Below are 27427 nucleotides of genomic sequence, written 5' to 3' on the forward strand. Positions count from 1 at the left end.
ATAAATTAATCAGATTGTGTCCAGCAAATTTAACATCTGCTGGACTCTCTGCGACCTGCTGTTTCTTAATAAGGTAAGTCAACATAAAATGAAGAGGATGAGCGGGAGGGCAGCAATTAGATACCTTACCCTCGGGCTGATAAAGGATTGAATACTGACACACTATGCTGTTAACACTGTTTGTTTTATTCATTTTACTACATGCCTTAAGTAGTTCAAAATCACAGTAATTCTGATTCACAACTTGCTTCTAAATCATTTTTGTAAGCAGGAAATGGTGCTCTGTTATTTCTCTCTTCTACTTAGCCTGCTTAATGTCTCAGTTTTCAGTACTCAGCACCATTACATGATGCATTGGTGATCAGTTTGTGGGAACTGTAGTGTTTAGCACAAAAGGCTACAATGGAAATGAAAAGTATGCATGTTATGACGGATTATGCTGATAACCCCTAGAGAACACTACAGCAGCACTGATAATACCTTTATTTAAGTAGGTGCTGTGAATACGGTCACTATCTTTCTGAATAAAGCTGTTATTATTTACCTGTACACATTGGTGCTTTTGACTACATAAAACACTTTTTTTTTAATATTAACTCAAAAGCTATTAACTAGCTTAAAACAGCCCTGTCCCCCCCCAGGATTGTCCCTGCTTTTTATTTTGTCAGTTTTCTGCTTGTAGAAATACACAGGCTTCAAGGTGTTTTGTTGTAAGGAAGAAAGGGGAGGTAGTGGGAATTTGATGAGGGTGTTGCTGGTCCCCAACAGAGATCCAGGCAATAGCTCTGTACTCTCACTGACGTTCTTCTTGCCACTTACAGCTGCCACAAATATAACTGCACTCCTTCTCTTTGCATCCACCCTTCCCATTAATTAATCTCAGCGGGGGATTTATCTGCCCCTGCTAGTTTCAGTGGAATAAATCCCACTGTAATCCACCATTGATTAAAGAACTATTGATCTTCACCTCACTGATTCAGTTCTGGCATCTCTCGACTTCTCACATTGCAGTATCCAGCAGGGTTTACTAATCAGGCTTCTTTCTTCCATACCATTAGTACTGAGATAATTTGCTACGTGAATCCTCATGTTCAATTAACTTGAGCTTTCTGGTTCGTTCAAAAGCAATTTAAAAGTCACTTTTGGCAATGGTATCTGCACAAGAATTAAGTTCTATTATGCTGTTTTTCTACTTTCAGTGGTATTAGTGAACCAGAACGTCTCAGAAAAAAAGATTATCAGTTACAAATAGAAGAGTTTGAGATCTGAAATGGCATGCATTGCCAGCTACTAGCTGGTAGGTAGTGGTTTTAAAAGTGAAAGATTTGGGGAAGAAGAAAATATTTCATTTTTATTGATTGTTTCCTCTCTAGAAAGGATATACATAATTTGACACTCTTCTTTCTTCATTTTTTTTCCAGTCTCATGATGATTCTCTCTGAAGTTCAACTGTTCTGTTAGTCTTTGAGTACAGCTTTGCTAGAAATAACTGTCTTTAGCATCCTCACAGATGGAATGAATACATCTGTGTGTCAGAAAGATCAAATTAACCCTGCTATATAATGAAAAATAAATACCAGAGGAGAAGTACATTGTGAGTTTGAGCAATTCATAGTATGAGGCCAAGGATTTTGCCTTTTTGTCTCTAAAGGTAAAACATACTTGTTCCTTTAAAAATAACAGTTAAAAAGAAACAAAGTAAGCATAGTTCTTTAGCATGAAGTTATCAGAAAATAAAGTGAATACTAGGCAGCATTTACTTGAACTCCAGAATGAATGAAGACTTGCTTCTAATGGATTTATCGTGTGATCGCTTAATTTCTCTATGTGTGGAAGTGTCAACTACCTGTTTGTTTAGGTATCACAGAATGCAAAAAAGCTGTGTACTACCGGTGACCCATGATGAAGGCAGGTTTCTCTTGAAATCTACACCTCACCGCTTCTGTGAGTTGACAACACTGGTACAAAGGTGGGCTCTGTAGGGCATTTGTTTTTGTGCCTTCTGACAAGGGGAACAAGCTGAGCAAAGGGCAGAAATGGGTGAGAGTGCTATGGTGGCAGTGCTGTAAGGACCACAGTGCTGGGCAATAGACTTTCATTTCTGTGCTTCAAAAAGAACAAAAAGCACTGCTTTGTGGTATACTGAGACATTTTTCAGTAAAGCGGGGAAAAAAAATTATGCCTGTTCCTCCTTAGAAGCAAATACTTCTTAAATGAAGTACTTGCAGGGCCAGAGATATTGGACTTACTTAAAAAAAATCAAAGTACGATGGGGAGAAATATCTGGTGTTCCTGTTAAAGCGGCAAAAATAACGTAGCAAGTAGTAAAACTGAAATAAACACATTCCTACAGAATATTCTACCATTCAGTTTTCTAAAGTACTAGTAAGAATACAAAAAACTGTGCTCTGTAACCTGATCCTGTTGTAGGAACAAATTTCCATATGTTTCAGCAAGATCTCAGGTACAGTGAACAGTATCAATTACATAGCTGATGCCAAGCTGAGCTTTCTTACATCTGGCCATTTCCCCATGTTTTACTTTGTGGGGTTAGAACAAAACAGAATTTGATTAACATTGGTTATTCAAAATGTTGCTAAAATAAATAAGGTCATTTATCACATGTTAGCATTTGAGATTAAAAGCTGGAAATCTGTCGTTACACGTATTACTTTGGAACAAGAACGTTATTATGAATTATAATTGTAATTAAAAAAATAAGTGGATGGAGTTCGAGACTCAGAATTGAAAACAATTTTACATTCTCCATGTCAGCTGCTGAAAGCAGAGCAAAGGGCTACTTGAGAGTTGCTTCCATGAGGCACAAAGGTTATCACATTTGATCCATCCATGATGTGGAGTTTAAATAAGTTAAGATTTGTCACTTACCTGGTGTGGGAAGGCAAAGCATGAAATAAACTAAAAGCTGCCCTTCTACGTACAACTTCTCAAGTGGGAGCAGAATTGCATCATATGCACACATGTTGCTTTGAAGGTCGTTAAGGGAGCTTGTGCTCAGTGTACACCAGCAGCATATTGATTTTCTAGAAACTTTCCAGCTTTCCTAATTACATTCACGTGAAGCAGCTAATTGCAACAGGTGTGATGTGGTGGCAGGAAACCATAGACTTTCCAGTAGTAGACTGTGTGCTTTTGATTCTGGAATCAGTGACTTGGTATCAGCCAGGCAGGATGGTTGTATTTTTTTGCATGTGCAGTCACAGTAGATTAGAGAATGTTCCAGTTCTCTCATTTTTTGCTGTGACAATCTTGCTACATGAAGGATTGCTTGAGTGATAAACTTTACCTTCCTTGAAGGACAGAGGAGAATGAGTGTAAGTCAGAAGATTTTGACATTCACCGTTTACTCCACTATGTAACACCAGGACATCACAGTTACCTCTGCTTCTCATCCTGCTCAGAAAGGTAAGACCAAGTATATTGTTTTCCCTTATTTCATGTGCTTGGATGTATTATAGAAGCTCAACCACCCCAAAGAAGAACCCTTAAACTTTAAGGACATCAATAACTTTTGCTAATCATTAGTTTCCTTTTCTATTCTTCCTTAGAACCTGCATTTAGAAATGGCCTGGGTAGGCATTTCAATGAGGTCTCTTGTCTCCTCCAGTGTGCCAGATCCTTTGGTGTGTGCTCTTTCTACTTACAAAGAATAGGTCTGTGACTGGAAACAGCAAATGTGCAGTGTCTGCCCAACTTAAGAAATCTCTTAGGATTGAATATATCTGTTTTCACCTCTATTAAATATTAGAGGGGGAAAAAAAATCCTCTTATTTTACTCTTGTAGACATCAGTAAACGAAGACCCATCAACAGCAATATCTGCATCCTTGTGCTGTAGGAGTTAGGGGAAAGGTGCTTGGGAGCATTGTGCAATTGCAGTGGAGGAGCAGAGAGAGAAATTCTGATGTTTTGTTTGCCAAACTGGTTCCCTTTGCCCTGTGGTTACACAGTGATTCTATGGTAGGGTGGTGAAGCTCATGTTTCTGCATAAGAAATTTGCATTATTTTAACTCTGCTATTTCATGTCCTTCTGTGAAAAGACTCTGCTAATAATGATTATTTGCTTTCTTTAAAACAACTGATGTATTTGGCTACCTGAAAGTCCAAGTCCCTTTGTTCTGCACTTAAGCTGCAGCTGGTAATAGACCAGGCAGGTGTGTTTGGAGTAATTGATTGGCTATAAGAAAGGAGAGGACAGACTCCTTAGCAAGGTCTATTGCAATACAGGTAAACGGTTTTAAAATAAAGAAGGGGAGATTTATACTGGATTTAAGAAATTGTTTGGGTTTTTTTTGTTGTTGTTGTTGTTTTGTTTTTACAGTAAGGGCCATAAGGCACTGGCACAGGCTGCATTCACCTCAGAGAGGTGGTAGATGTCCTGTCCCTGGAAACATTCAAAGTCAGGCAGGAAAGAGCTCTGAGCACCTGATCTACCTATAGGTGACTCTGTTCATGGCAGGGGATTTGGATCAGATGATTTAAAGGTTCCTTCCAATTCAAATTATTGGGTGACTCACTCAAGTTCCACAAATGCAAATAATGGCATGTACCCCTTTTTGCAAATATGTTGTCTCATGCTTCCCAACAATAAATGCAGCTTAAGCAGGCAGATTGTATTTTGGAGTCTGGGTAGCTTGGTGCTATCATTTCGAATTAACGTCAAGAAGTATTTTATTCATTGAAGCTTTCAGAATTACAGCACTAAATGGTTGTCTGCTGTATCAGATTTTTGCATTCTGCTTATGTATTTTAACCCACAACTTTCTATTAAAATTAAATTGCTTTTGCTGTTAGTTTGGAATTGTTTTAGATGGACTTTCTATGGCAAGCAGTTTGCCAGGATCTTAAATTCCATCTAATTCCTTCTTTCTTCATTCATATCAATCCTGAAATTGTAGTTGACATAAGGATGCATTTGTGCAGAGGAGGCTGACTGAGCTCATGTCTTGAAAGCCCACTTCAGACATTTATTGACTATATTAAAGTACTAAGGGCTAAACTGTGCCTTTAGGTATTTGTTTTAGCACTTGGGAATACTGACTGATAAAAGAGGGAATGTGTAGTAAGCTTCAAGAGTTTTGGTTTTTACGTGACAAGATTATATCTATTGTTTTGATAAGAGATATAATTAAATAAAGTGCCGGAGAATATTAATCTTCACCAGGAGAGTGAGGACTTGCCTGTTTGCTCTGATGCAGAGTGCTCAAATATTTAACTTGAGCAACGTTCGGGTTTCACTTAATTCTTCATCTTCTCCAGTCAACAACTGCTGTTGAATTTGTCTGCATCTCTTACAGTGGTGAACAGGACAGGAAAGGGCAGCACAGCTCTCATGGCTGTCTGAAACAAATGAGAGAGAGAATGGAGTTAAGCCACCACTTTCAGAAGAGATGCTTTCTCTTTTTCTCACTCCTGTAGGAACAGCAAAGAGCTACAAGCCTCTGCATTCTCGAGGTCTTCCCTGTGCCTCATCTTTCTCAGAACCTAGGAATACGAAATATTTTGGCAGAATCAAAGCTGTATACTTGGCTGGTGTATTTGTAAAAACTAAGGCTACTCTTCTGATGACTTCACCCAGTGCTTTTTGGCAGAGAATTAAGTTACTGAGTCAATTTTGTGGATCACAACATGAATATTGAAATACTCATTGCCTTCTGAGATATGCATATTGGTGTATAAATTGAATTTCAAGCATGTGCAGTATTAAACTCATTTATCAAGTAGATGAGAAGCCACCTTCCTCTCCTGCCCTTTCTCTGGCAAGGAACTCAGGAGCTTTGGGTTGCTGGGAATCACAACTGCTTTGAAAGCACAGGTAAGGTTCCCAAAGCAGAAAAAAGGAGATCCACAAATTGCTGGAAGAGAATGGAGTTCCAAAGAGAGCACAGCTTTCAACAGGACAGACAAATGATGGAAAGAAAACAAGTAAAAAAATAACTTTTTCACTGTCACATAGCAAGTCTGTCACAAAGTCAGACAGAGCCAAGGCTTCCATCTCTCTATCCCTTTACCTGCTGACCAGCCCTTACTGTGGAGTCATCAGAAACCAGAGCAAAGCAGGTGCTTCCTCATAAGCACTGTCAATACTTCAAGAAGAGCTTCATGTTCTGTTGACAACAAATCACTGTGTGTGCACGCATGAGTGCACAGAGGTCAAGTTGAGCATGCTCCTGTTCCTCCCCTCTGCACCACAGGTTAAGGAAGAATAGCTCTGAAAAGAGCTTTACTTGTAAATATAGGGACAAGTAAATCTAGAAAGAATAAACAGAAATAGTGATTTGCACCATCAGGGGGAAGAATTAATAGCTGCAGTGAATCCAAAAGCTGAAGACAGCAGCCATATTTTTCAAAGAACTACATATTTCCTAGCCACGTTGTTACTTATGTACTTTAAAAGGAGGGTAATATAGTTCTGTCTACATACCATTAAGGAAACTTCTTCCTGTGAGGCATCTTCCCTCCAGCCCAGCATTTGAACACTTCTTCCAGTGCCCTGGTCATTGCCCACATTTTACTCAGACTAAAAAAAAAAGTGAGAAGGTTATACTTGATTCTTTTTGCATGGCTGACCTTGTGCTGTTAACCTCACTTAAGAGCATGCTCCAGAGGATGTACTTCTGTCTTTGAAAGTCACTACAAGGTCAGGGTGTGCATGTGCATACAAAGTGTCCAAGCCAAACCACTGCTTATCTTTCTGTCCCAAGCCCTTTTGTTTGTAGGTGAAGGCACAGACATTCCTGGTGTTTGGGCATTGCTGCAGTTCAGGCACTGTCACTGCTTAAAGACTCCATGTCCACCTTTCCCAGTGACTTGTGTGCCTGGAGCCTATTTGTGTTCTTGGATTTTTATTGTTGCTTATAATTAAAACAGATTCTTAGCAGTGCAGCTGCAGTCTGATTGCCATTCTTTTAATGAATTTCAAATGAAAACATGATCTAGCTCCATCTCCTGCAGTTGTGTTGAAAAAGTGGGAATGGGAGAAACCAAAAGTAGTAACAGTGCCTTCCACCCTTCCTGTATCACATATGTAAGCATTGTTTGGAAGGGCAGAACAGCAAATGGTTCTATGTGATGAAAAGGAGAGCATTTCTGAGCACACAGCTATACTGTGCATTTGTGTAGCTCAGCTAGTTTTCATAGATCCTGCTGCTTTCATGATAACATCCATTCCTTTCCCTTTTTAAGGGCACTTCCATTAGTAGCATCAAATCACTCATTTGGGGCCATTCTGCAATGGCAATGGAAAGCATGGCAATTACAGCAAAGAAGCAAAAGTACCAGGCTGCAGCAAATGAGGATAAGCCCAAACACAGCAGCCATAAGTGCAGAAATAAAGAAAAGAAGCTGCTTACCCTTAGAAGGCCTCCAGTATACAGGAATCTTCAGCACAAGGTGCCTGCCTCTACTGCCAGCCCTTAAATGAAGTCTGGGAAGGGGTGGATCCTGACTCCACTCCTTCCTGTCACTCAGGTGTACTGCATACACCTGAACTCCTTTGGCTTTGCCCTGCCTTCCTACCAGGTGCTCAATCACTGCTTCAGGCTGTGACTTAGTATTTCTGTTACAGGGAAGTAAACAGTCACATTTGAAAGAATTTACTTCTAGTTTCAGAATAAACACAAAATAATAAAATCTTTTCTTTGTGAGAAGAGTTTGACAGTGCAGGTGTCAGGCACTTAAATTTGGGTGGTTTCATTGCAATAGCAGGGAGATATTACCCACAGTGACAGCAAGCATGAGTGAAGCAAAGCAGCAGCATGACTCACTGCACATGGAAGCTTTTTTGCATTTTTGATGGAGTTCTATTGGACTGGGAGAGCTGAACTGGAAGTGAGAGGCACCTGTAAAGCTCTCAGTTTCCTTAAGGGCATCTCTTCATCCCACGCTGTTCTTTCACTGTAAAACTTTACTGTCAGACTGCCAAATTCCTGATGTTCAGCTGCAAGGCAGCATTCATACAAGCATCCAACATGCATCGCCCTGAGGAGGGATGTCTGGCTCAGTTCTGAAGTTATTTGTGCCGTGTCCTTTTCCACTGCTATTGAAAATGGGCATCAGAAATTATTTAGGAATGTGGAGGTGAGGCTGATTATTTGCACAAAGTTAAACAACTGTACAGTGTTGTTGGTTAGAGTACGCCTTACAAAGTACATCGTGTTTGCAATCCCTGTCATGGCTCGTGTACCATATACGTATGGTCTATCTGAAAAGGCAAATGTTGGTCTGAGGAGCAGTAATGCTTTGGAGAAGGAGACCCTTTTATTTCCAGGAGTATTTGGTGCAGAGGCTTGGTAAACATCCATGCATAATCATGGTTGCTCTCTGCTTAATTTGAGCTCATTTCTGCCAATGTTCAATTAAACTTTAAGAATGAAGAAGGATAAGGAAGGAAATTAAATTATGATAAATCTGCCAAGCTTTGTGTTAGGGTGAGTAGAATTTATGGCAAAGGCAAATTTGTCTTACCTATTAAGAGATTATAAAGAATGTATTTAGAAGGGAGCTGAAATGCTTATTTTTATTTAATGTCCCATAGATTGTTCTGCACATTATCTGAATAATTACTTCCTGTGCTTCTGTAAGTAACACCTTATTTTCTTTCAAACTATTGTGTAACTTAAGTCCATTAAAATGATTCCATTGTTTGGGTTTGTTAATTTTCCACATAAAGGAGTATTTGTAAGCACCTACAGTGAGTACTGCTAAAGGCATCTTATTATAAAACAGATAGCCAAGTATGAAGTAAAGCGTAAACAAGCTGAGCTGGTGCACATACAAAGGACTGATAGGATTACCGGGGGAATCATTTCATTACCAAATCTGCAATTGTTTAAAGGAGTGGCCTTTCAGTCTTAGAAAAGAATCAGAATATTGCCTTGGTTTCACACTGGTCGCTTCCCAGACCTTGCATTTCCCTGCAGTCTGCGTGGCTGTACAGGCTGCTGGCAGAAGGGCAAAGATTGCTGAGTTCTGGGTAAATGAAGAAACCACATTCCTCTGGGGTCTTGCAAATGGCTGCGCCCTGCAGTCATCCAGGACACCTTGGGATATTTAAATCTGATGTATTGACAGTCTTATATGTAAAAGCCTTGGCAAAGTGCTCTGTAAGAGCTGATTGTGGAATTGAGTTTTGTATATATAGGAGTTAATACGTGAATTGTACTTGTGCAAATGATACCAAATGCTGTGATTGTAATCCCTTGTTAATAAAGGGATTGACTTGCAGTAAAGAATGACTTACATTGTATGCCTGCATACTGTATTATCCCTGCCAAGGGTTTTGAAGCCCTGTGTGTTTTCTAACTCTCACTGCCTCCTCACTGTAATGCAAGAGCTGCAGAATTTCTTCCTAGAAAATGGTAACTGTGTTCCTCCAATGACTCAGCACTAAATGCAGTATTTTGGACTTGACTGACCTGAGTTTGCGTGCATACACACAGACTCTAAGCTCCTCTTTCTTTCATTTCTGGCAATATCCACATTGTGACCCTGTGGGTGTATTGCTCGTCTGACCACGGTTTGCTATCTGAAACTGTCCTGAGGGTGGGAAGAGTGCATTGAATCCTTCCACTAACCTCGTTCTTGGTGCTGTGCTGGCATTTCAAGACAGGAGAGAAGTGTGTCCTTCGAGGTAAGGCAGTGAACCCAGTGTCTAGACAAGGAGGGGAGAACGTGGCTGTGGGGACAGGCCGGCTGCTTTAATGCAAATGGATTTATTGCACAGTTCTGCCAGTGTGGGGACACCCACCTTCATCTAATACCACCCCTTATATATATTTTGTTACTTGGAAAATGTTTATTTCCTGTGCACTATTCTCAGACATGCAGAAGTACTTAAGATTAAGACCTTAATATTTAATAAGCTTTCTATTGTTAAAGAGTGAGCAAGCCTGCCAATGTGAGATTGGGCCGGCAGCTCAGTGGATTAATGGAAACAGAGTTGGATTTTAAAGCCCTGAATGATAATCTTTAAATATGCTTAGGCATTGTGGTTGTGCAATTTCCCTGGGGAATCATCACATTCTCTGCTTCAGAAATTGTATTGAAGACATAAATGAAACTGCAGCACAACCTTTCCTGCCGACAAATCTGCTTTCATTCCTGGGGCTTAAATTCCGTGTTTATGTATCTGTATATGCAGAATGTCATTCCTTCAGGGTTTTCATTTATTACATTGTTTCCACTGGAACAATTTAACCCAAACTGGTAAAAAAAAAAAAAAAAAAGAAATAAAAGAGTTGCTCTGCAACTTTCTCACATGAACCAAGATGTTGTGTAAGCTTTCACACAAGCAAATGTTGCTATGTGGAAATACTGAAATAAAAACTACGTTGAGCTGTGTGCCATCAGTAGATGAGATGAGAAAACAGCTGCCTCACACAACTGCTTTTTATTTTAACTCCTGTCTGGGAACTTCAGTGGTGCTTCTGGTTCACATAATACATTCCAATATTAATTCATTCGCTGATAGAGATCTGAGTGGTCCCACTGCAGATGATAGTGTAGACACAACGTGATTTATTTGTGGATGTATTCAGGAAATTGAAAGGCTTGAGAACACCTTCATTGAAGAAGATTACTTTTTTTTATTTATACAAGAACCTGCCAGTCTGAAATGCATCTGGACTTAGAGTTGCTTTACTTGTGTACACATTTCTGGGGATTATCTCAATTTCAATTTAATTTGCCACTTCACGCTATAAAACTCTCAGGGAATCACTAATTTTCATTGAGAGGTCACTGGATGAAAATGAAAATGAACTAAGCTTGCATCATTGGAGCTGTGTTGTCCCGAATTTGTGTTTGTGCCTAATAAGAGCTTCTTGTAAATAAGGCAGTGGGGCACTCAGCTACTGGGTGCTACATCTGGTTGTGTGAACACCCTGACATTTTGTGTAATTGCACTGATGTTAAGAAACCACATGACTTGCAGGACACTGTGCTCCATGAGAGCCAGCGATGTGTCAGCTGTCATGTGTTGAGTCCCCAGAATGTCATGGATCTCAGCAGTTTTCAGATGTTTAAACTATGTATAAATTCACCTTCACTTCTCCATACACTGATCTCCTGGGATGTCGGCAGTACTGAAGGCTCGAGGAGATAAGAGAAATCAGTTTCTTTACTCCTTGTAACTGTTTTTATCATCCAGGCCCTTTCCTAAGCTCTGTGAACATAAAGCATCAGGGAGGGGAGGTGATGGAACTGCTGTCAGAGCCCTGGAAGAGGACAAACAAGCAGCTGGAACGACAGCAGGATCAAAGAAAAAAGGTGAGAAAACAGCACTGAACGCTTACTTGCGTACTTCTGACCTTGTATACACAGGATGGGGTTGGTGACTGCTTTCCTTTCTTGGGTGACAATATCAGCTGTGGTGTCTCTGCTAGGAAGTAACCTGCATGACTGACTGAGCTGGTAAGACTGTACCCAGGGATCAGCTGATTGCCTCTGGCTGTAGCATCAGTGAGGCATCATAGCTTTTCTCACATAGATCTGACTTATGGCATCTACAGACAAGGATCCACCACCTGCACGTTCACACAAAACTCAGAACTTCTCAGTCTGCTAAATCACACGGTTTGGATGGGATGGTTTGTAGAGGGACTTACTGTATGTGTACTGTGGCTGTGATTCAGTTCTGGGAGCATCTTTTTGGAAGAAGAGTGTTTATTGTGAAAGGGTTTACCATGTATTTCATGAGATGCTGCTCTGTTGTGCCTTATGGTAAGGAAAAACTCTGCTCAGGTGCCTACAGTTACATACCCAGCTCTTCTGGTTGTTTCCAAATTCCTCCCATATTTTGCATCTGTGGTTTGTTTGTTTGTTTTTCAATATCTGTCATTTTTAGTGTCCCTTTTCTTCCCTGCCTTCCTTGGTGCAAACATAAACATCTGGATAAACTGGAGTCCTGCATCATCCTTTAAAAACAAAGATTGCTTGCACTGGAATATTCTGATTCTGAGAAGAGGGTACATATGTGTATTGCTTGAATGAACATTAACTCTTGATTCCATCAGCATGGGTGATCTCCTCTAAGGTTTTAATTATGCCAGTTTTTCACGTGATAACAATTCTTTTAAACATGTGAGGACTTACTTCAAAGATTGTTTTGCTAGTGGAGAATGTACCACATCGCATTAGCCATCTGTGGTGCACAGTTGGATGTAAGAAGGTGATTAATAGTGAAGAACTTGAATGCACGGACTTCACAGGACAGAAATTTAAAACTTCAATTTTTATTAGCACCAAATATCAAGCAGGCTCCATGACAACAAGTTGTACTTCCAAGCTGGTAAGTTATTTAGTTTAGGGAAAGCGAGTGGGTAATTATATGACATATTAATTCAATTTATGCACTCTTGTACTTGCATTTGTAAATCCCAAGTGCCTTCAGTTACACACAGGTCTGAGTTCACAGTTTCTGTTCTTCCCCAGAACGTAGGACTACTTTCAAATATGAGGTTTAGGGGCATCTCTGTTCTTGAAAGGCCAAGTAACACAACTTAGCTGCTCACCAGAACAGCCAAAGTACTTCTGACTTTTGAGGGGGGGAACATTTCTGTTTCTCTTTCTAACATATTGTCAAGTTCCTGCAGCTGAGCTCATAGTGTTAAGAATTTACCCAACATACCTTCCCTTCTTGTAGCCCCACACAGCCTCCTTACTCATCTAATGCCAGTGTCACTTTCAGGTAGAGTTCCTGCAGTTGCAAACCAGTAGCAATTGATGGTGAGGGAGGAAGGCTGTGTGATGTCCTGAGGATTATAAAGAAATATGTTGTCCTGGGCTGTCATAAGCAATCTGGTATAGGTACACTGAGGGAAAGAGGGGAGCTTCCAAGAAAGCACCACAACCAGCTCCATGCTGAAACACTGTTTTCCTAAAGAACTTGCAAATGCTTCGTCTTAACTAAGTCTGCAAATAACATGAAGTTCCTTGGCAGGAGGGGAGAGTTCAGTTCCTTCAGAAATGAAAGCTCAGTGGGATATCAGTGTAGGGTTTTTGGTGCATTTTTTGGGGTAGAAGTTACCTGGCACAGTTAGCTTTGCAATAAGGAAAAACATGGGGATGACTACACTGCTCATCCCCTCAGTATTGTGTGGTTGCAGGTGAGCTTTTCAATACAGTAAAAGGAATGTTTCTGAGCTGAGGCTGATCTCAGTATCTTGTGTTCTATCAGAATTGTCTAATCATGTTCATCATTAACGCTGAGGAAAGACCTCTGTGGAGGAAGGAGGTGAGGTGCATCTGAATAGACTTTCACAAGCCAGTTCCTGAAATCCCTTTATGTCTGATGTAATTTATCTTCAGGATGAATACTCTACCCCTGAAACTTTTCTCACTGCCGATATGGAAAATAAAATACATAGTCAATACATGTTAATAATTGCTTTTTATGCTGTCTCTTGTACAAAATTTGCATTGTATCATGTAGATTTATACAACTGTATATTTTCATTTGTTGTCTGTGATTTAAACCACATCCTGTAATAGTCCTGTGGAAACTAAGTGGGAATTTTATATTGCATGCTTTCAAATTATTCCTTAAAGCACTGGTACAGGGAAGTTGGTGTTAAGCAGCTCTGCCATAACAAAATGTTTTGCCCAAACAACTTCAGTAGAAACAGTTTCAGTGGATTGGACATTTCTTTGCTAAAGAAACATTCACTGTGAGGCAGTTTTCAAGAACCCCACATTGCTCTCCCACTTGCATCTGGCTATTTGAGGGAATGTAAACTAAGGGGTTTGGACAAGTTAACAAAAATCACAATTTCTAGTGAACAGAACAACATACCTGTTTCTATAAGGAGTTTTATTTAGAAAAAGAGCAAGGCCTTGGGTAAAATGACTTATGGATTCATTGTTTGGGAACAGCCTTTCAAACTGCAGTTGCTGGGTAAGTTACTACTGGTAGATTCTTTATCTTTTTTAACATACCAGAAAGTAAGACACATGCAGGGCTCTGTATTTTGTACTTTAGATGTCTCAAGCCAAATGTTGGGATGAAGTCTTTATAGGCTGCCCGTAAGGCACTTTGGAAGCTTTTGTTATATTTGCTACCTTTAGCATGTTTCCTTTTGTAGCCACAGTGCCATGCGGACAGAAAGTACTCCATCTACACAGTGAGCATCATCAGCAAAACCTGACATTCCTGGGTTGTGTGAAGTACATCTGAGAGAAAGAAGCAGGATGTCAGCTGAAATGTCAGCTTGTTGCCAATTGAAACAGAAACACCTGTCTGTGCTGCTGCGTAGTTCAGAAAGCAAAGACAGCTGAAGTAGGATGGCTGCTGGGAAGGTATACTGGACTTTGAGTTTTGAAGCAATGGGATCCTGAAAATCAATAGTAATCTATATTTCCCAGGTTACAGCCTTAGTGGGGAAACAAATTAGGCTATAAAGGTGATAGAACTGCTCTTTGCCCATAAATTTCCATAATATTGCTGAAATTATACTTCAGCATTTCTGAAGTGTAGACCCAGTGGTGACTACATGAAATTGAAAGGCAATGCATTTGAAATATATAGGTGACAGTTTTTTTGTTTTTTGGTGTGTGTTTTTTTGTTTGCCTTTAACATATATAGCAAGATGAAATAGTGAAATTCATCATTACAATATAAGACTGAAGTGGAAATCTTCTCAGAGTTCAGAGAGGGACTACAGATGTGGTCAGTGAGACCATCTAGTGGTACACTTAACAGGATGAAGGGAGTCAAGGAATGCAGGCCTGCTACTGACCTGGGGGCAGAAGAAATGTCTGCCAACTTTATGAGGTTCCCTGCAACAATCTCTAAGCTCTCTGGTTCTCCATTTTCACACCGTGTCTATCTACCCTCTCATTAGTCTGTCCGTGTTGCTCAGAAGGCACTGAATTTAGAGGCAAGCTCACCTGTGAATGTGTCTGAAGGGTGCAATAAATCGAAAAGGCAGTGTCAGACAAGATACTTGGCTAAGCAGAACTCCTTTTGATCTGACACAGGAGATCAGGAGCAGGAGTCCCTGATGTTCTATTTTAACACTGTCTGGTGTTAATTTCCTCTGTTTTCCTACGTCATTTCTGAATGTGAGCAACTACCTCAGCAGAAGAGAAGGTATTCGCTTTCAGATTTATCAGTGACGGATTAGCTCTACACATAACAACTGGATTAGGGTGTACGGCTTTTTGTTACATTATTAAACCCATCCCCCAATATTTTCTGAAGAGTTACCTGCATTGACTACCGCATAATTTCAGGTTGTCCTTAAGAGGAAACAGAAGGGAGCATAAATTTACCTGGCAATGGGTGAGCTGCGTAAATAAAGAAAAAATCAATAAGGAAGGAGAGATCCAATCAAAGATGGGTAATGAGAAATGACAAAAAGAAGTATGCTGCTTTTTTTTTAATCAGGTACAGTGCATGTGCTGGCACATCTTTGGGTATGCGGGTACTCATAGAGCTGGCAGCCCAGTTCCTTAAAAAGAATACAAAAGACGTTCTGTTGTAAAGTTTAAAGAATATTTAATAGTTTTTTTAAAAATAAAATGTATATTTTCAATTTTGTTCTGTATATGAATGCACAAAAATGTATAGTTGTATATAATGTATAATAGTTGCAGTGACAAAACCCAAGGAGCTGAGATCTGCCCGCTGTGGTAGGATACGGGTGACAATCTAAGAATTCACAATGGAATCCAAACACAATTTCCCATAGCGAGTCCTGACTTGTTTTCTTACTATGAATTTCCTAAGTAGCTATGAAGATCATTCACACGTAGCACAAATCCTTGTGGACAAAGTTAATAACAAGTTGGGTTTTAAAATAAATGCCACAATCAATGCTTTTATTTTTTCCTGCTTACCTTCGGTGCCACATTTCTATCGAGCACAGCAATGAAGCCCAGTGGTAAGTGAAGGGCATTAACTTCTTCCATGCTGACAACCTCCTGTCCTGCCTATGAATGGGGGAGCAAGCAGCCTGAAGCCACGTGCAGGAAGGACTCTAATGGGTAAATGGAGATCAGCTTGTGAGCAGTGAGGGGCTGGGTGGATTCACACTGCAGCCAGACTGCTGATGCTGGAAAATGTATTTGTACAACTCCGATTGAGTTTCTTCCTCTCTTTGTTTTACAAATCATACATACAATGCTGCATTCAAATGGTAATTATTAAATGGAAGCATAAACCTGTACGAGTTGATGTGATTTGAGGGGGAGGAGTAAAGGAATACTCATAGAACACAAACTGGAGTGAACGTCAGTGATTGTGCATTATAATATGTTAGAGCTAAATAATTCTGTGGTACAAGCAATACGATTTGGCTGCTGCTGACAGTTGCTGTGCAGGAAAATAAAAAACATTTTCTTAAATATATATATATATATTTCTCATAATTATGAAGATGAAAATCCAGAATTATTTTGGACTGACTCTAAAAGCTAAATCCTGGTCTTGCTGCATTCAGTAGGTCCAGCTGTGCACCCTATGCCTTCACATCTTGTTATTAAGCAGAAAGAGCAAGGAGTTTAAATGAGGAGTTCTCTGCCTTGTGTTCTTTGTTGCCTTTGGTTGTGTCTTTAAATGTCTCGAGTCCTCCTTCACATTTAAAAACAAGTGCAAGTAATATAAAAGACCTTACTATGAAAGTGACAAAAACACAAAAGGAAGCAACTGGAATGACTTCTGTGTTACTATGCATAAATGTACTATGAGCACTCTTTTAAACAGGCATTATGTACTACAAGGTAATTATAATCAACCAGTTCAATGTCAACTTTTATACATAATATGGAACAATCTGGTTTTGCTTTTTAGAAGAAAAATAAAAAATAGCTGCTGTTACACATCACCAAACAGTTTGACCTCATCAGGAGGAAAAGGATGTAATGCTCTTGAAAAGAAATCTGAAAAAGCTGAGGCTCGTTATAGTCAGTATGTTCATAAGTCTGAAATTGGATTGTGCTGGTAATGCTTTAAGCACCATAACATCTGCTAGGCCTGTATGAAGAGAGTTAATAACATCAAATATAGAAAACAGTCCAGTTCAAACTAGTGATAAGTTGCTCAAGCACCTCTGCTGGCAGTGAGTTTTGGTTTTGTTTTTCAGTAGGTGCTGCTGTTGCAATGGGATTTACAAAGTGAATGCCGTTCATACTGTCTGTAGGTACATGTTTCTGAAAAATGAGGCAGTTCGTCTTGTTGCAAGGATGCCTAAAGTGTGGCACACGATTAGAGGGAACCAGAAAATGCAATGTGTCTTCTCTGTTTCTCTTTTTGTGTTTTTATTTCTGTAGGTGTAGCTCAAAGTCTGCCTAGCAGTCTGCTCTAAGAGTTTGGCATGCATTATTGGGAGTCTCACAGCGTGAGGCCTGTGATGTCTTCTCCCTGCACCACCATCAGGCAAACTGATGAGCACTGCCCTCTGCAGAAGCTCTGTTGCACAAGGGTTTGCTCTTACCAGCTGAGCCATCGGGCCTGCTGTCAATCTGTTAATTTTTAATGGCTGGGATCACTACAGATAGACTTGTCTACTTTTATCTTTCTTTAAAAAAATCCTTGTTTTATTAATGTGTTCATCATTCTGTTACGCTGCTTTTCAGTGCTGGAAACTGAGCGCTGTCAGCAGAAACAAACAGTGAGTACAAACTAAGAATCATGGGAAAAACTCACACATGGTTCATCTAGGCTACAATTGTTTCTCTGCAGTTAAGAAAAATGAGAGAGAAAGGAAAGGAGACAACTCCATTGCTCCAAGAGTGCAACTGTTGACAGGCCAGCCTGGGCTCAAGAAGCAGAGAGCATCAAGCCTGTTGTGATTACAACTCCACAAGTAAGTCTTGCTCAAGGCACAGATTGTCTGTGTACTCACTGGGATACTCACTGTTTAGCTTCAGTCACAGGTTGTGCTCTGTTAACATTTCTGGCTTGCTGGCATCATAATAAAAGCCTTTACTAGCAGTGAGGCTGCTATGATAGCATGTGATTAGGAAGCCACATAACATATACACAAGTAGTGCATTACTTTCACTCTATTTTGCACAGCGAAATATCCTGTGCTGCAGGGGCTGATGCATGAAAGGGGGCATAAGTGAGAGTCAGACTCATCAGTGGTGCAGGTCCAGAGGAGGGTTACTGCTGGTGGTAAGGAGGTGTTCAATACCGCAGGTTGGCAAGGCCAGCATTATTGCTGGAAATTGCCTTGAATCAAGGTAAGCTAAATGTCACTTGTGACTGAGACCTGCTGTTGTAAGCACTGAAGGTACAGGTTAACTTGTTTGCCTGAGCTTGAGGTATGCTTCTACTCTGGCCCAGTAAGAATGGATGCACTGTGCTTTCTGTGAGAACAGGGCACTGTGGTTGGCTCATAACATGTGGGCGTTTTGTAGCCAACAGCCTTTGAAGCCAGGAGGAGGAAGATGGGTATGAAAAGCACAAATGTGAGATGACTTCAGTTCTAACAAAGACTGATGTGCCTTGGCTGTTGCAAGCACACAGCTGAAAAAAAAACTGCTAAGCATAAAAACACCCCACGTCATAATAACTCTTGGAAAAATGAGCAATGTGCAAAGATTCTTAGCAAGGAGAACTCTATCATACCTGCAGATGATGATTTTTCCAGAGTAAATTAATGAAATGGTGACATTTAGAGAAGGAACAGCTGACAGCATAGTACAAATCTTCAGGCATGGAAATGAGTGATATTTTTTGGCAGGCTAACTTGAAACAGAGATGATAAAGAATAAAATCATAGTAGAATGACTGAGGAGCCCACTCACAAGTTGTTTACTGAAATGAAGATACAGCCGAAAGTAATTACTTGTTTCCCAAAGGTATAAACGATAGTGCCTCCTACAATAAGTCCTTCCTGGTTATTTAAGTTGGAATGTGAAATGGGATAGAAAGGTTCCCACTTTGTGAGATTAGATGCTGGTTATTTTCACCTCCTTTCAGAACAGTGTGTGTACATGAATCTACCATATATTACATATTCAGTCAACTATCACCTATATGCCACTGGCAATTAATAACTGTTCAATATTGTTTTCTCTTAACAGCCAGATTCAGATTCAGATTAAAAGCCTGACTTTGCAGCACATGAAATTAAAAATACTCCTTTAAAAGAACATATTTCTGCAGATGATCCTGGCTACAAAATCATCTCGAGAGACTTGGAGCAAAGGCTGCTTGCTCTTGACATTTTAGCTGTGTGCAAACTGTAGTAAAATTACACCTGCATCCAGCGCGAGCTACTCTGTACCTTCCTTCTGTGCTGAAGAACATTTTCTACACCTTCTCTTCCAGACTGTGAAATGCTGGAAGGCGACCTGGCAGGTTTCACAGAGGTTGTGTCAGTGCAGTCTTTTCCTAACGCTGGTTTGCAGATGAGCCCCTCATCAGCAGCCTCCCTTTGCTTTGCCATAGGCCACAGGAAAGGAACCCTCGGTGTTTGCAGATTTTCTTCTGTTCATAGACAAGGCTGCTTCTTACCTGTGCCAGTTCAAGTACTGATTCTTTCTTTTCTTCCTCCTTCAATAAAATGGGGTGATTCACAAAATCTCCAGAAAGATAGCAATATACACAGTTTATAATACAAAGGGGGGAAAAAAAAGGTCAGAAGAATGAGCATGAAGGAGTTTTCTCCTGTGTCCTTTGGAGGAGAAGCAAAAAGACTGGGAATGGCATCTATGCACAGTAGGTGTCTGCCTTGACTACCTGACAATACATGGTCATTGCAAAGGTGAGTCCGAGAATCTAAGAGAAAAAGAAATAATAATCATTTTTTCAGTAAGTAAAAGAGAAAATCTATTGAAACCAAAGCAAACAAAACAAAAGAGGGAGAAGCATGCTTACACTGGTTTTGTTCACGCACAGAAAGACATCACACACTGCTTTTCCTGCCAGCTCATGTTCCTAGTTTCTGTCTGCCTTTTATCCTTATCTGTATTGCTGTTCTACAGAATGAACAATGAGGGCACGGGAGAGCTGATTTCTCCATGGAAAGCAGTGACCAGATACTGGGGAGAGGTACATTGAAAAGAAATGTTTGAATGTCTTTTGCTCAGAAATGTTTCATAGCAGCAACCTGCTCAGCTGTGGGGCTGTGGTTATCTCTGTAGCTGTTGTTTTGAAAGACAAGCAGTTTCATCTCTGACCCAAGGGACGCTGTGGTTTACTTTACTCCACTTTACTTTTCCAAGCATGTGTGTGCACAGATCCCTTTGGAGGAATCACCAGAGACTGTCCCTGCATTAATCATCATCATCATCGGCTCATCAACAATGTATGTGTCTTTCCTTCTGCTCAGGCTGTTCAAGAGAAGCAGCAGGCATAGGTGGCTGCTTTTCCCAGCCTGAATACTGACCTGCCACGTTGCCTCTGGTACAGTAATTCCTCAGAAAAGGGGATGAGAAACACAATCCTGTTTTCCTTCTATTTACAGTACTTACTTACACTAATTGGTCATTGCTGTTCTTTTGTAACAAACACTGCTGTACAAATTTTCATTGAGATAAAGGTTCGCCTGGTAGAATTTGTTGGTGTGAATTCTATTTTAAGCAGCTAATTAATTTGACCACTTGAATGTTACGCTTTCCTTAAGTGGTACATTCCATCGATGGATATTCTTGAAAGGACATGAATTTTGCCTATGCTACTTCATGAATAAACAACAGAAAGAGGTTACGTAGCTGTTTATCTTCTTCACTGTCCATGAATATGAAGTAAGTGGTGAGGCACTGATTAGCTGCTTTACTATAAGCATATGCCTTTTGGAAGCAGCCCCCAGAACACTGCCTTCTATTTCCCAGTAAAGGAACACTTTCAGAGACAGCTGTGCAATAAAACCTGAGTGGCTGAGTGTGTTATACAATTTCCAGCGTGCGTGACTGAAGAACATTCTCCTGCCACATCTGCTGTGTGTCCTTCAAGTTGTGTCATGGTGGGATTCTAACTATAATATCATTAACATGAAAAACAAAAGCTGTCACGTACTTAGGGCAATATCAACCACATCACAGCAACAACAGAGGGAGCCCGGTTCATGTTAGGTGACAGCGGATTGAGTCTTTCATCATCAATTACATTCAATCACAAAGAGCAGCTCAGGACAGACTTTGATGAAAGCTTTTCTGTACTGAGGTATTTTCTCTGTATTTCACAGCACTTGCTGGCAGTATTAATTAGCATTTTTAAATTGTCTGAAATGTTTTCTCCCATTAAAAATTAGTCACTCCTGTTGGTCAGAAAGCTGGTATTTGCTCTTAAATACCTTCCATATAATCAAGGTCAGTGGCAAGGAAACCTCCATAGACTGCTGAGTTTTCCATGCATCTTTTAAAGATTCACTAAGTGCTGGGTAGATGCTTAAAAGCCATGTTTTTGAAGTGTGGTGACACATTAACAACAATGTTCTTACACTGTCTCCCTGCCACACGGCCTTGCTGCATGCACTTACCTGTTTCTTTAGCATATCTGCTTAAAAGATTGGAAAACAGAACAAAACTCTACTGAATTTGGGCCCACAAGGAGTCAGGCATTTGCACTGATAAATTGCAGCCATGACTTACAAGAAAGAAAGATACATGTTAGTTCTGCTTAATCCAACATCAGGAAGAGCTCAAGGTGAATCCTGATGCCAGTTTCTGTCTTGCTGCTCTCTTAGTACACCATGCAGAATTTAAAACAAGGAGTTAATTTAGAGGTACATGGCATTAGCTTAGCAATGCCATCCTTTCTGCTTTTATGTTGAGTGTGAGAGAGAGGTGCAACTGGAAACTAAACTCTGTCTTCAGTGTGGTGTTCAGGAATGGGACCTTATGCAATATGGGGCTGACTAACAGCTGTAAGTGCCACAGCTCTAGTGCAGCCTTCACATATGTTTCTTCAGGTGAAGGACTGGACCAGCATGGCTGCACAGCAGCCAGAATCACCACTGCTGGATTAAAGACCCATATCTTTAAGAGGAAGAAATTCTGCACTGATGACTGACCCTTCTGTGACCAAAGTTAGGCTGGAAGTAACTGCAAGTAAAAATGTTACTGACAACTCTGTGCCAGTCTTGCCTGCTTTCACTGAAATTAGTTGAAAAGGAGTATGGTTTATTGGGAAGGGGGAATTATGGTAGCAACATCTAAACCTAGAATTTACCGTGAGACTTTGAATGGGCTTGAAGACTTAGGCTACCATGAGGCTATTTTAATATTAGATATTTAGGCTAAGCTGACTGCGCTCTTTGGAAAACGGCTGGACAAACACCGGTGCTCTAAAAGACAATGCGCTCCACCATGATTAGAATTCTGTCTTAGGATGTTGTGGACTACCTCTTCATGAAATCAAGTGTGTGCCTTAGATAAACCACTTGATAAAGTGACTGCTCATTACAGTGCTTTGTAGCTCAGAAAATGAGGGCAGTATTCCCAGTCCTGTATCTCATGCTCAATATTCTAACAGAAAGAAAACATAGGAGAGAGTTAAGTCTCTCAGTTTCAGCCTAGTTTGCAAGACCTGAGTTATTAAGTTAGTACTGGACACTGTCTGCTTGTTATTCGGTTCAGAGTACTTAGGATTTGAAAATCACTATTGAAGTGTACCTGCACCAGTACTGTGCACAATCCAAAGATCCCCACTGCTAGTAGGTTTTCCTGGAGCCATATTTTCACTGTTTCGTAGCAAGGCTGGAATAAAAGAGAATATGATATTAGCCATAAACACACTGCTGTACTCCCCTGGGAATATACAGACAGGAAAGAGGCAGATCACACAAAGCTGCTGGGTACCCTGCTTCCTCATGGCAGTATTGGAGCAAATGCAGTGCATTTTTGGTTTAAAGCTTGAGCATGGAGCAGTGACTGTAATGCTACCTCCAAACCACTGCACAAGCTCTGTTCCAGTCAGACTGGGCCAGTAATTAAAAATAAGCACCGGATTCGGGGCACCTTTGCCCTCTAAAATCCAACTAAAAGCAGTTAGAATTTGGCAATGAGTCTTTCATTTATTTTCCTCCATGTTTACTGTGTAACATATATAACAAAATACATATGGACAAGCACACGTATTTACAATCTATATGTATGTGTATATATGTGTTCAATAAACATTATATTTTACAAAAACCTAAATAAAGTGAGAGCTATTCAATAGCTTCTGTTGCATGTGGGCTGATTTCTTACCATCGGTTTAAACTGCAGTATGAGTGTTCCTCTGTTATTTAATTTCTGCTTTGAATTCTGTAACAGCTCTAACCTCACATTTTTTGCCTGGTCTGGTGGGATGGGAATTGGCCTAAGTGAAACCCTTCTTTAAATACCGTGCTCTTCCTCTGCAAGAGGACCAGAAGTTGTGCCCCATGCCCTGTAAATGTACCTGGGTGAGAGTGTTCTGTCCTCAGTAGCTTTCATGGCATGCATCAAGGACTAATGCCTACCCAATTTGTGGTTTCAGCCTGTATAACCTGCACTCATCACCTTGGTACCCTGAATAAAATGCAATAAGAACTTTTAAGTCCTTAAATTGAGAATTTGACTTGGAGCCATGTTTGGTCGCAGCTCAGCCTCAACCACTGTCAATCTGCATGCATGAAATCCCACTGAAAAACAGCCGAGACACTTTGTACTTTCTTTGCAAACCACTGGAGCTAGCAAAACTTCATTTCAATTCCACTTCATCAGCTGGCCTTGTCCCACACCCCAGGCTCACCTGCTCACCTTGCCTCATGCCTGCTTAGGCCACCCAAAGCTACTGCTATGGCAGTGCTGCTCACAGCTTGCGCTAGGTGTGTGGGCATCCATTTGCCTTCAACTTAATCCAGTAGGTGGACATAAGCAAAGACAGTCCTTTCATTTTCCAGCTTAATCTAGGTAGGCTGTGCTCCCGACCAGTGAAAATATTCATCTGCAACATGAAACAACAGCTCAGAAAGCCTTCTGCTCCTAAAAGTATTTAAATGGATGGCTTCATTGGAGGTGAGAAGTCAAGGCTCAACATAAGCCTTCCCACCTACATAGAGATAATCAAGGTTACATCACTGCCTTATCACCTGCATTACTCTGCAGCCGGCTGCCTGCCTGCCTGCCCTTTGCACAGATGCTTTTGAGCTCCTGGGGATCCACTCACCGCTTTCCACCAGGTCCCTGGGGAATGGAGCCCACAGTTCTCGCTGAATTCCAGGCAGCAGGAGTCCGGCACTCGGGTTGTGTTGTACACCTCAAACCAGTCGGTGTAGTTAGAGACTCCACAGCATCTGAACTGGAAAAAGAACCAAGGCAATACTGTAAAGGATGATCTGTCATTGGTGTCTGCTCGTTCTGAGGCAATGGAAGAGTCTTCCATGCCTCTTGTTGGATACAAACTGGATCTCATTCGGTGCACTGAATTACACTTGATTATGCCAGCAGGGGCTTGAAACTTTAAAGAAATGTAGTGTTTCCTCAGCTTTACCTACAGAGACCACCATAGTTAATGAGGAGAAAAGAAGCAAAGGCCCTACTTGCAGTGGCTGGATGCTGCAGGAGCTGGAGCAGGAAAATATTTAGGACACAGATACAGCATCCGGGAGGTAAAGGCAGCGTGATCTGTACTGCATACTACTTCTAAAATCTTGATTTAAAGTTAATGAGGCAAACTTCTCTCTGTGCTGATCATCTCTGAAAGTCTTTGTGGCTCAGTGAAAGATTTGTTTCTAACCCTTCTCTCTGGTGCAGCTCCTTAATGTCATTATTTGGTATTGCTCAGTAATGGGACTTCAGGAGTTCACGGAGTGATGCAATGCACAATGACCACAACAGTGCTAAATTCCCAGCTTTGTTACATTTGTGTGGTGGGATGCAAGTATAGGAAATGTACGTAACAGCACAGGGAATGGTTCTGTGACCATCTTCCCCTGCGGGAACTGTGATGTGCCTGTGATAAAAACAAGCGGGGATCATTAGCATGTAGATGCATACACCATCTGCCACTCCTGTGCTAACTCAGATGTAGGAACTTGTAGGTACTGAGGCACTTCAGCACTTGCTTTAATGAGTGAAACAAGGCAGCCTGCTTGGCTTTACAGGCATGGGGCTGCGTAGCTCTCAGTTACGGGCAGTACTTCACACTTTTCCAAGGGTATACCAGCAACCTACCTGGCCCTGAATCAACTTGCCGAGGTCTTTTTAAACCTGATTATATATGAGCTTGCCCAGTATTTTTCACTTCCATACACAACATACACCTCATGTTTCTGATAACTCATCACCACACCAAGTTCTGCATCACCAGGACTTAGGGACCTAATTAAGATCCTGTTATCTACATGGTCCCACAGAGAGTTTTCCGGGGCCCTGGGCAACCTGATCTAGTAAATGTGAATGTTTGGTGGCCCTGCTAGGCAGGGGGGTTGGAACTACATTATCCTTGAGGTCCCTTCCAATCCGGGTCATTCTGTGATTCTGTGATATAATGGGGTTTATGGGCAAGGAAGGCTGCATGGGTCGTTTGCTGCACACGAACCAGAGCTGCCATTCAACACCAATAGAGGGCAGAGGTGTCACATGCTGCCTTGCTCACAGAACGAGGCCTGCAGTACAGCAGTTTCAGTGCTCACAGTGCTGGTTTCTTTTTGCAGCCAAACAAAATTCAGACTTTTCTCCCAAAGTAGCACCTCCCTACGATTCTGCTCAGAATTTGGATCCGGTCCGTGGCAGCACTCAATCCTGAGCTTGTACACCCCAAAATGAAACATTCACAAGCTGCATTTTCTACAACATAACAAAAAAGGGGGAAAAAAAAGTTTGCGACATTTTTCCTTTATGCTCCCGCACACAAGGCAGCAATTCATGAGCAAGATGTCCCAAAAGCAGACAGGAGCTGTGTGGAACACATGCCACATGTTTGAAGAGTGAGGGTTTATCTGGAAATCTTACAAGAAGGTCTCGCAGGCTGTCATCATTCGCTATCAATCAGCTCCTCGAAGAGATGGAAGTGACAGACAGCTTGTTTTTCAAGCAGGCCTTGAAAATGTGGCTCATACGTGATGCAGAGAGTGACACAGAAAGGTCTGAGGTGTCTGAGTGATGTTCTGGACAAACACAAGTGACATGAGTTTGAACGGATCGGAACTGAACCCCTTCTCCACATAATTTTGCGTGGATGAAGGTGTCAAAGTCTGACAGATTAAGGTAATGAAATGTAGGTTTTGTAGTCTTGCAGCTCAGCTGAAGGAGTTGAGAACAACTGTTTCTATGGGGCTTGCAAAGTAGACTGTGGTGAAGTCTAGGATTGGGATTCCTAACAGCACGTCAAACTCTCCTGTAAGCCAAAAGGTGGAAATAAGAGGGGCAGAGATAAATCTGGTCTAGTCTTAGTCACCCATTCCATGCCAGTGCAGGTCCTCCGTGTAGTATATAACAACAGAGGATTAAATACTGCTATTTAGCTGCCTCTGCTGACAGATAAGGCAGTCCCAGCAAGAAGAGAAAGGGCTAAGAAGAGATGAAGGGTGAGAAACAGAATGAAGTTGCACAAGGGTTGTGGGACTGGAAGTAATAATGATAACATTTGAAAGGAGATGCCATGCCCTTGGAAAACAAAGAAAGGATGAGCGATGGAATTAAGCAGTGGCTCATACAGAATCCTAAAACAGTGTACTAACACCAAGGAAACTGGAGAGCACACAGGCAAGTAAGCAGTATGCAGTGAAGACCAGGTCAGGTGAACAGTATCTGCAGGGAGCAGAGGCACTGACCCATGGCAGAAGGTGAATTAAGAGGCAAGAAAAAGGAAACAAGCCGCAGTTGGTTTGAGTGGGTCACCAGTTCATATCCAGATCAAAGCTTAAAAGACAATTGCAAACCATTTGTGCTTCTTTTGCTGAATCTAGACAGAGACACTTCACCAAGGGGCAATTTTCAGCAAATATTAGATACTGTCTTGAAAACAGCAGTAACTTTAGGACGCCTTAACCCGGGCACCTCAGATCATTTGATGCTAGGGCTTGTAGCTGTGATAGAGCATGTCTAATTAGATGTAATTGTGCACACCTGCATGAACAAATGCAGGTACTTACAGCACAAGGTGAGAGTAGAGCAGGACACACACACACTACACACTCTGAAACAAGCAAAAAGCTTTGTCAAATGCCTCTGTGTCTCCAGCCTCCTACTGTTGAACGTTTCCAGGAATACTGATGAAACTCTGCTGTTTGTTTCACATGTTTCACGTGGGAGGTTCTTTCTCTTGAGATATCAGACCAGTTTTTTTTTTCCCCCTCCTTTTTAAAGAAGCATCGATCACTGCCTCGTATTGATTCCAAGGGGCTCTGAAGTGGCTCACTGGTTCCCAAGCACTCAGGACACATGGGACTGCTCAGCCCAATGTGCTGCTGCAGTGTTTTTCCCAGCCAAACTGCATCCAGTGGCACTCCAGTCTCTGAGCTGCTTTTATGGCATGCAGTGCTGCG

The 27427-nt window shown here is 41.1% G+C and overlaps 3 protein-coding genes and 1 long non-coding RNA gene across 23 annotated transcripts in view; 2 read left to right on the top strand and 2 right to left on the bottom strand.

The window, feature by feature from the left end:
- CHID1 (chitinase domain containing 1) overlaps positions 1-27427 on the top strand; it is a 262547-nt gene that overhangs the window by 91191 nt on the left and 143929 nt on the right. The gene's annotated exons all lie outside the window — the stretch shown is intronic.
- LOC146760665 (uncharacterized) lies at positions 116-23132 on the top strand. 4 transcript variants are annotated; one of them, XM_085548328.1, is made up of 5 exons: positions 116-1969; positions 3319-3426; positions 11170-11288; positions 17701-17824; positions 19050-23132. In XM_085548328.1, exons 1-4 carry the CDS (start codon positions 1773-1775, stop codon positions 17808-17810), a joined length of 534 nt encoding a protein of 177 aa, XP_085404454.1. In that variant the 5' UTR covers positions 116-1772; the 3' UTR covers positions 17811-17824; positions 19050-23132. The 4 variants fall into 4 exon arrangements, with proteins under 4 accessions (XP_085404454.1, XP_085404453.1, XP_085404452.1 ...); XM_085548327.1 differs by having other exon boundaries at positions 19953-23132; XM_085548326.1 differs by lacking the exon at positions 19050-23132 and having other exon boundaries at positions 17701-18550.
- On the bottom strand, positions 5035-7945 carry LOC146760666 (uncharacterized). Its single transcript, XR_014946353.1, has 3 exons — positions 7373-7945; positions 6445-6540; positions 5035-5360 (listed from the first exon to the last, which is right to left on the bottom strand). It is a non-coding gene; the product is annotated as an uncharacterized LOC146760666 (long non-coding RNA).
- TSPAN4 (tetraspanin 4) overlaps positions 15500-27427 on the bottom strand; it is a 380904-nt gene continuing 368976 nt past the window's right edge. For all 17 annotated transcript variants that reach the window (XM_085548324.1, XM_015863754.3, XM_085548323.1 and 14 more), the window contains 3 exons: positions 24106-24237; positions 22584-22667; positions 15500-19746 (listed from right to left, as the gene is read on the bottom strand). In XM_085548324.1, coding sequence (XP_085404450.1) covers positions 19678-19746; positions 22584-22667; positions 24106-24237 — 285 coding nt within the window. In that variant the 3' untranslated portion in view covers positions 15500-19677. The remainder of the gene's footprint in view (positions 19747-22583; positions 22668-24105; positions 24238-27427) is intronic.

This window comes from Coturnix japonica, chromosome 5 (genome assembly GCF_054131305.1).
Source record: "Coturnix japonica strain WE chromosome 5, WE-NBRP24, whole genome shotgun sequence".
Classification (NCBI taxonomy): domain Eukaryota; kingdom Metazoa; phylum Chordata; class Aves; order Galliformes; family Phasianidae; genus Coturnix; species Coturnix japonica.

Bases quoted from the DNA above. Each gene is read 5' to 3' on its own strand.
- LOC146760665 (XM_085548328.1), top strand. From the start codon at position 1,773: ATGAATGAAGACTTGCTTCTAATGGATTTATCGTGTGATCGCTTAATT. The intron at 3,427-11,169 runs GTAAGACCAAGT...TTTATCATCCAG, and splicing joins TTCTCATCCTGCTCAGAAAG to GCCCTTTCCTAAGCTCTGTG. The intron at 11,289-17,700 runs GTGAGAAAACAG...GTTTCTCTGCAG, and splicing joins AGCAGGATCAAAGAAAAAAG to TTAAGAAAAATGAGAGAGAA.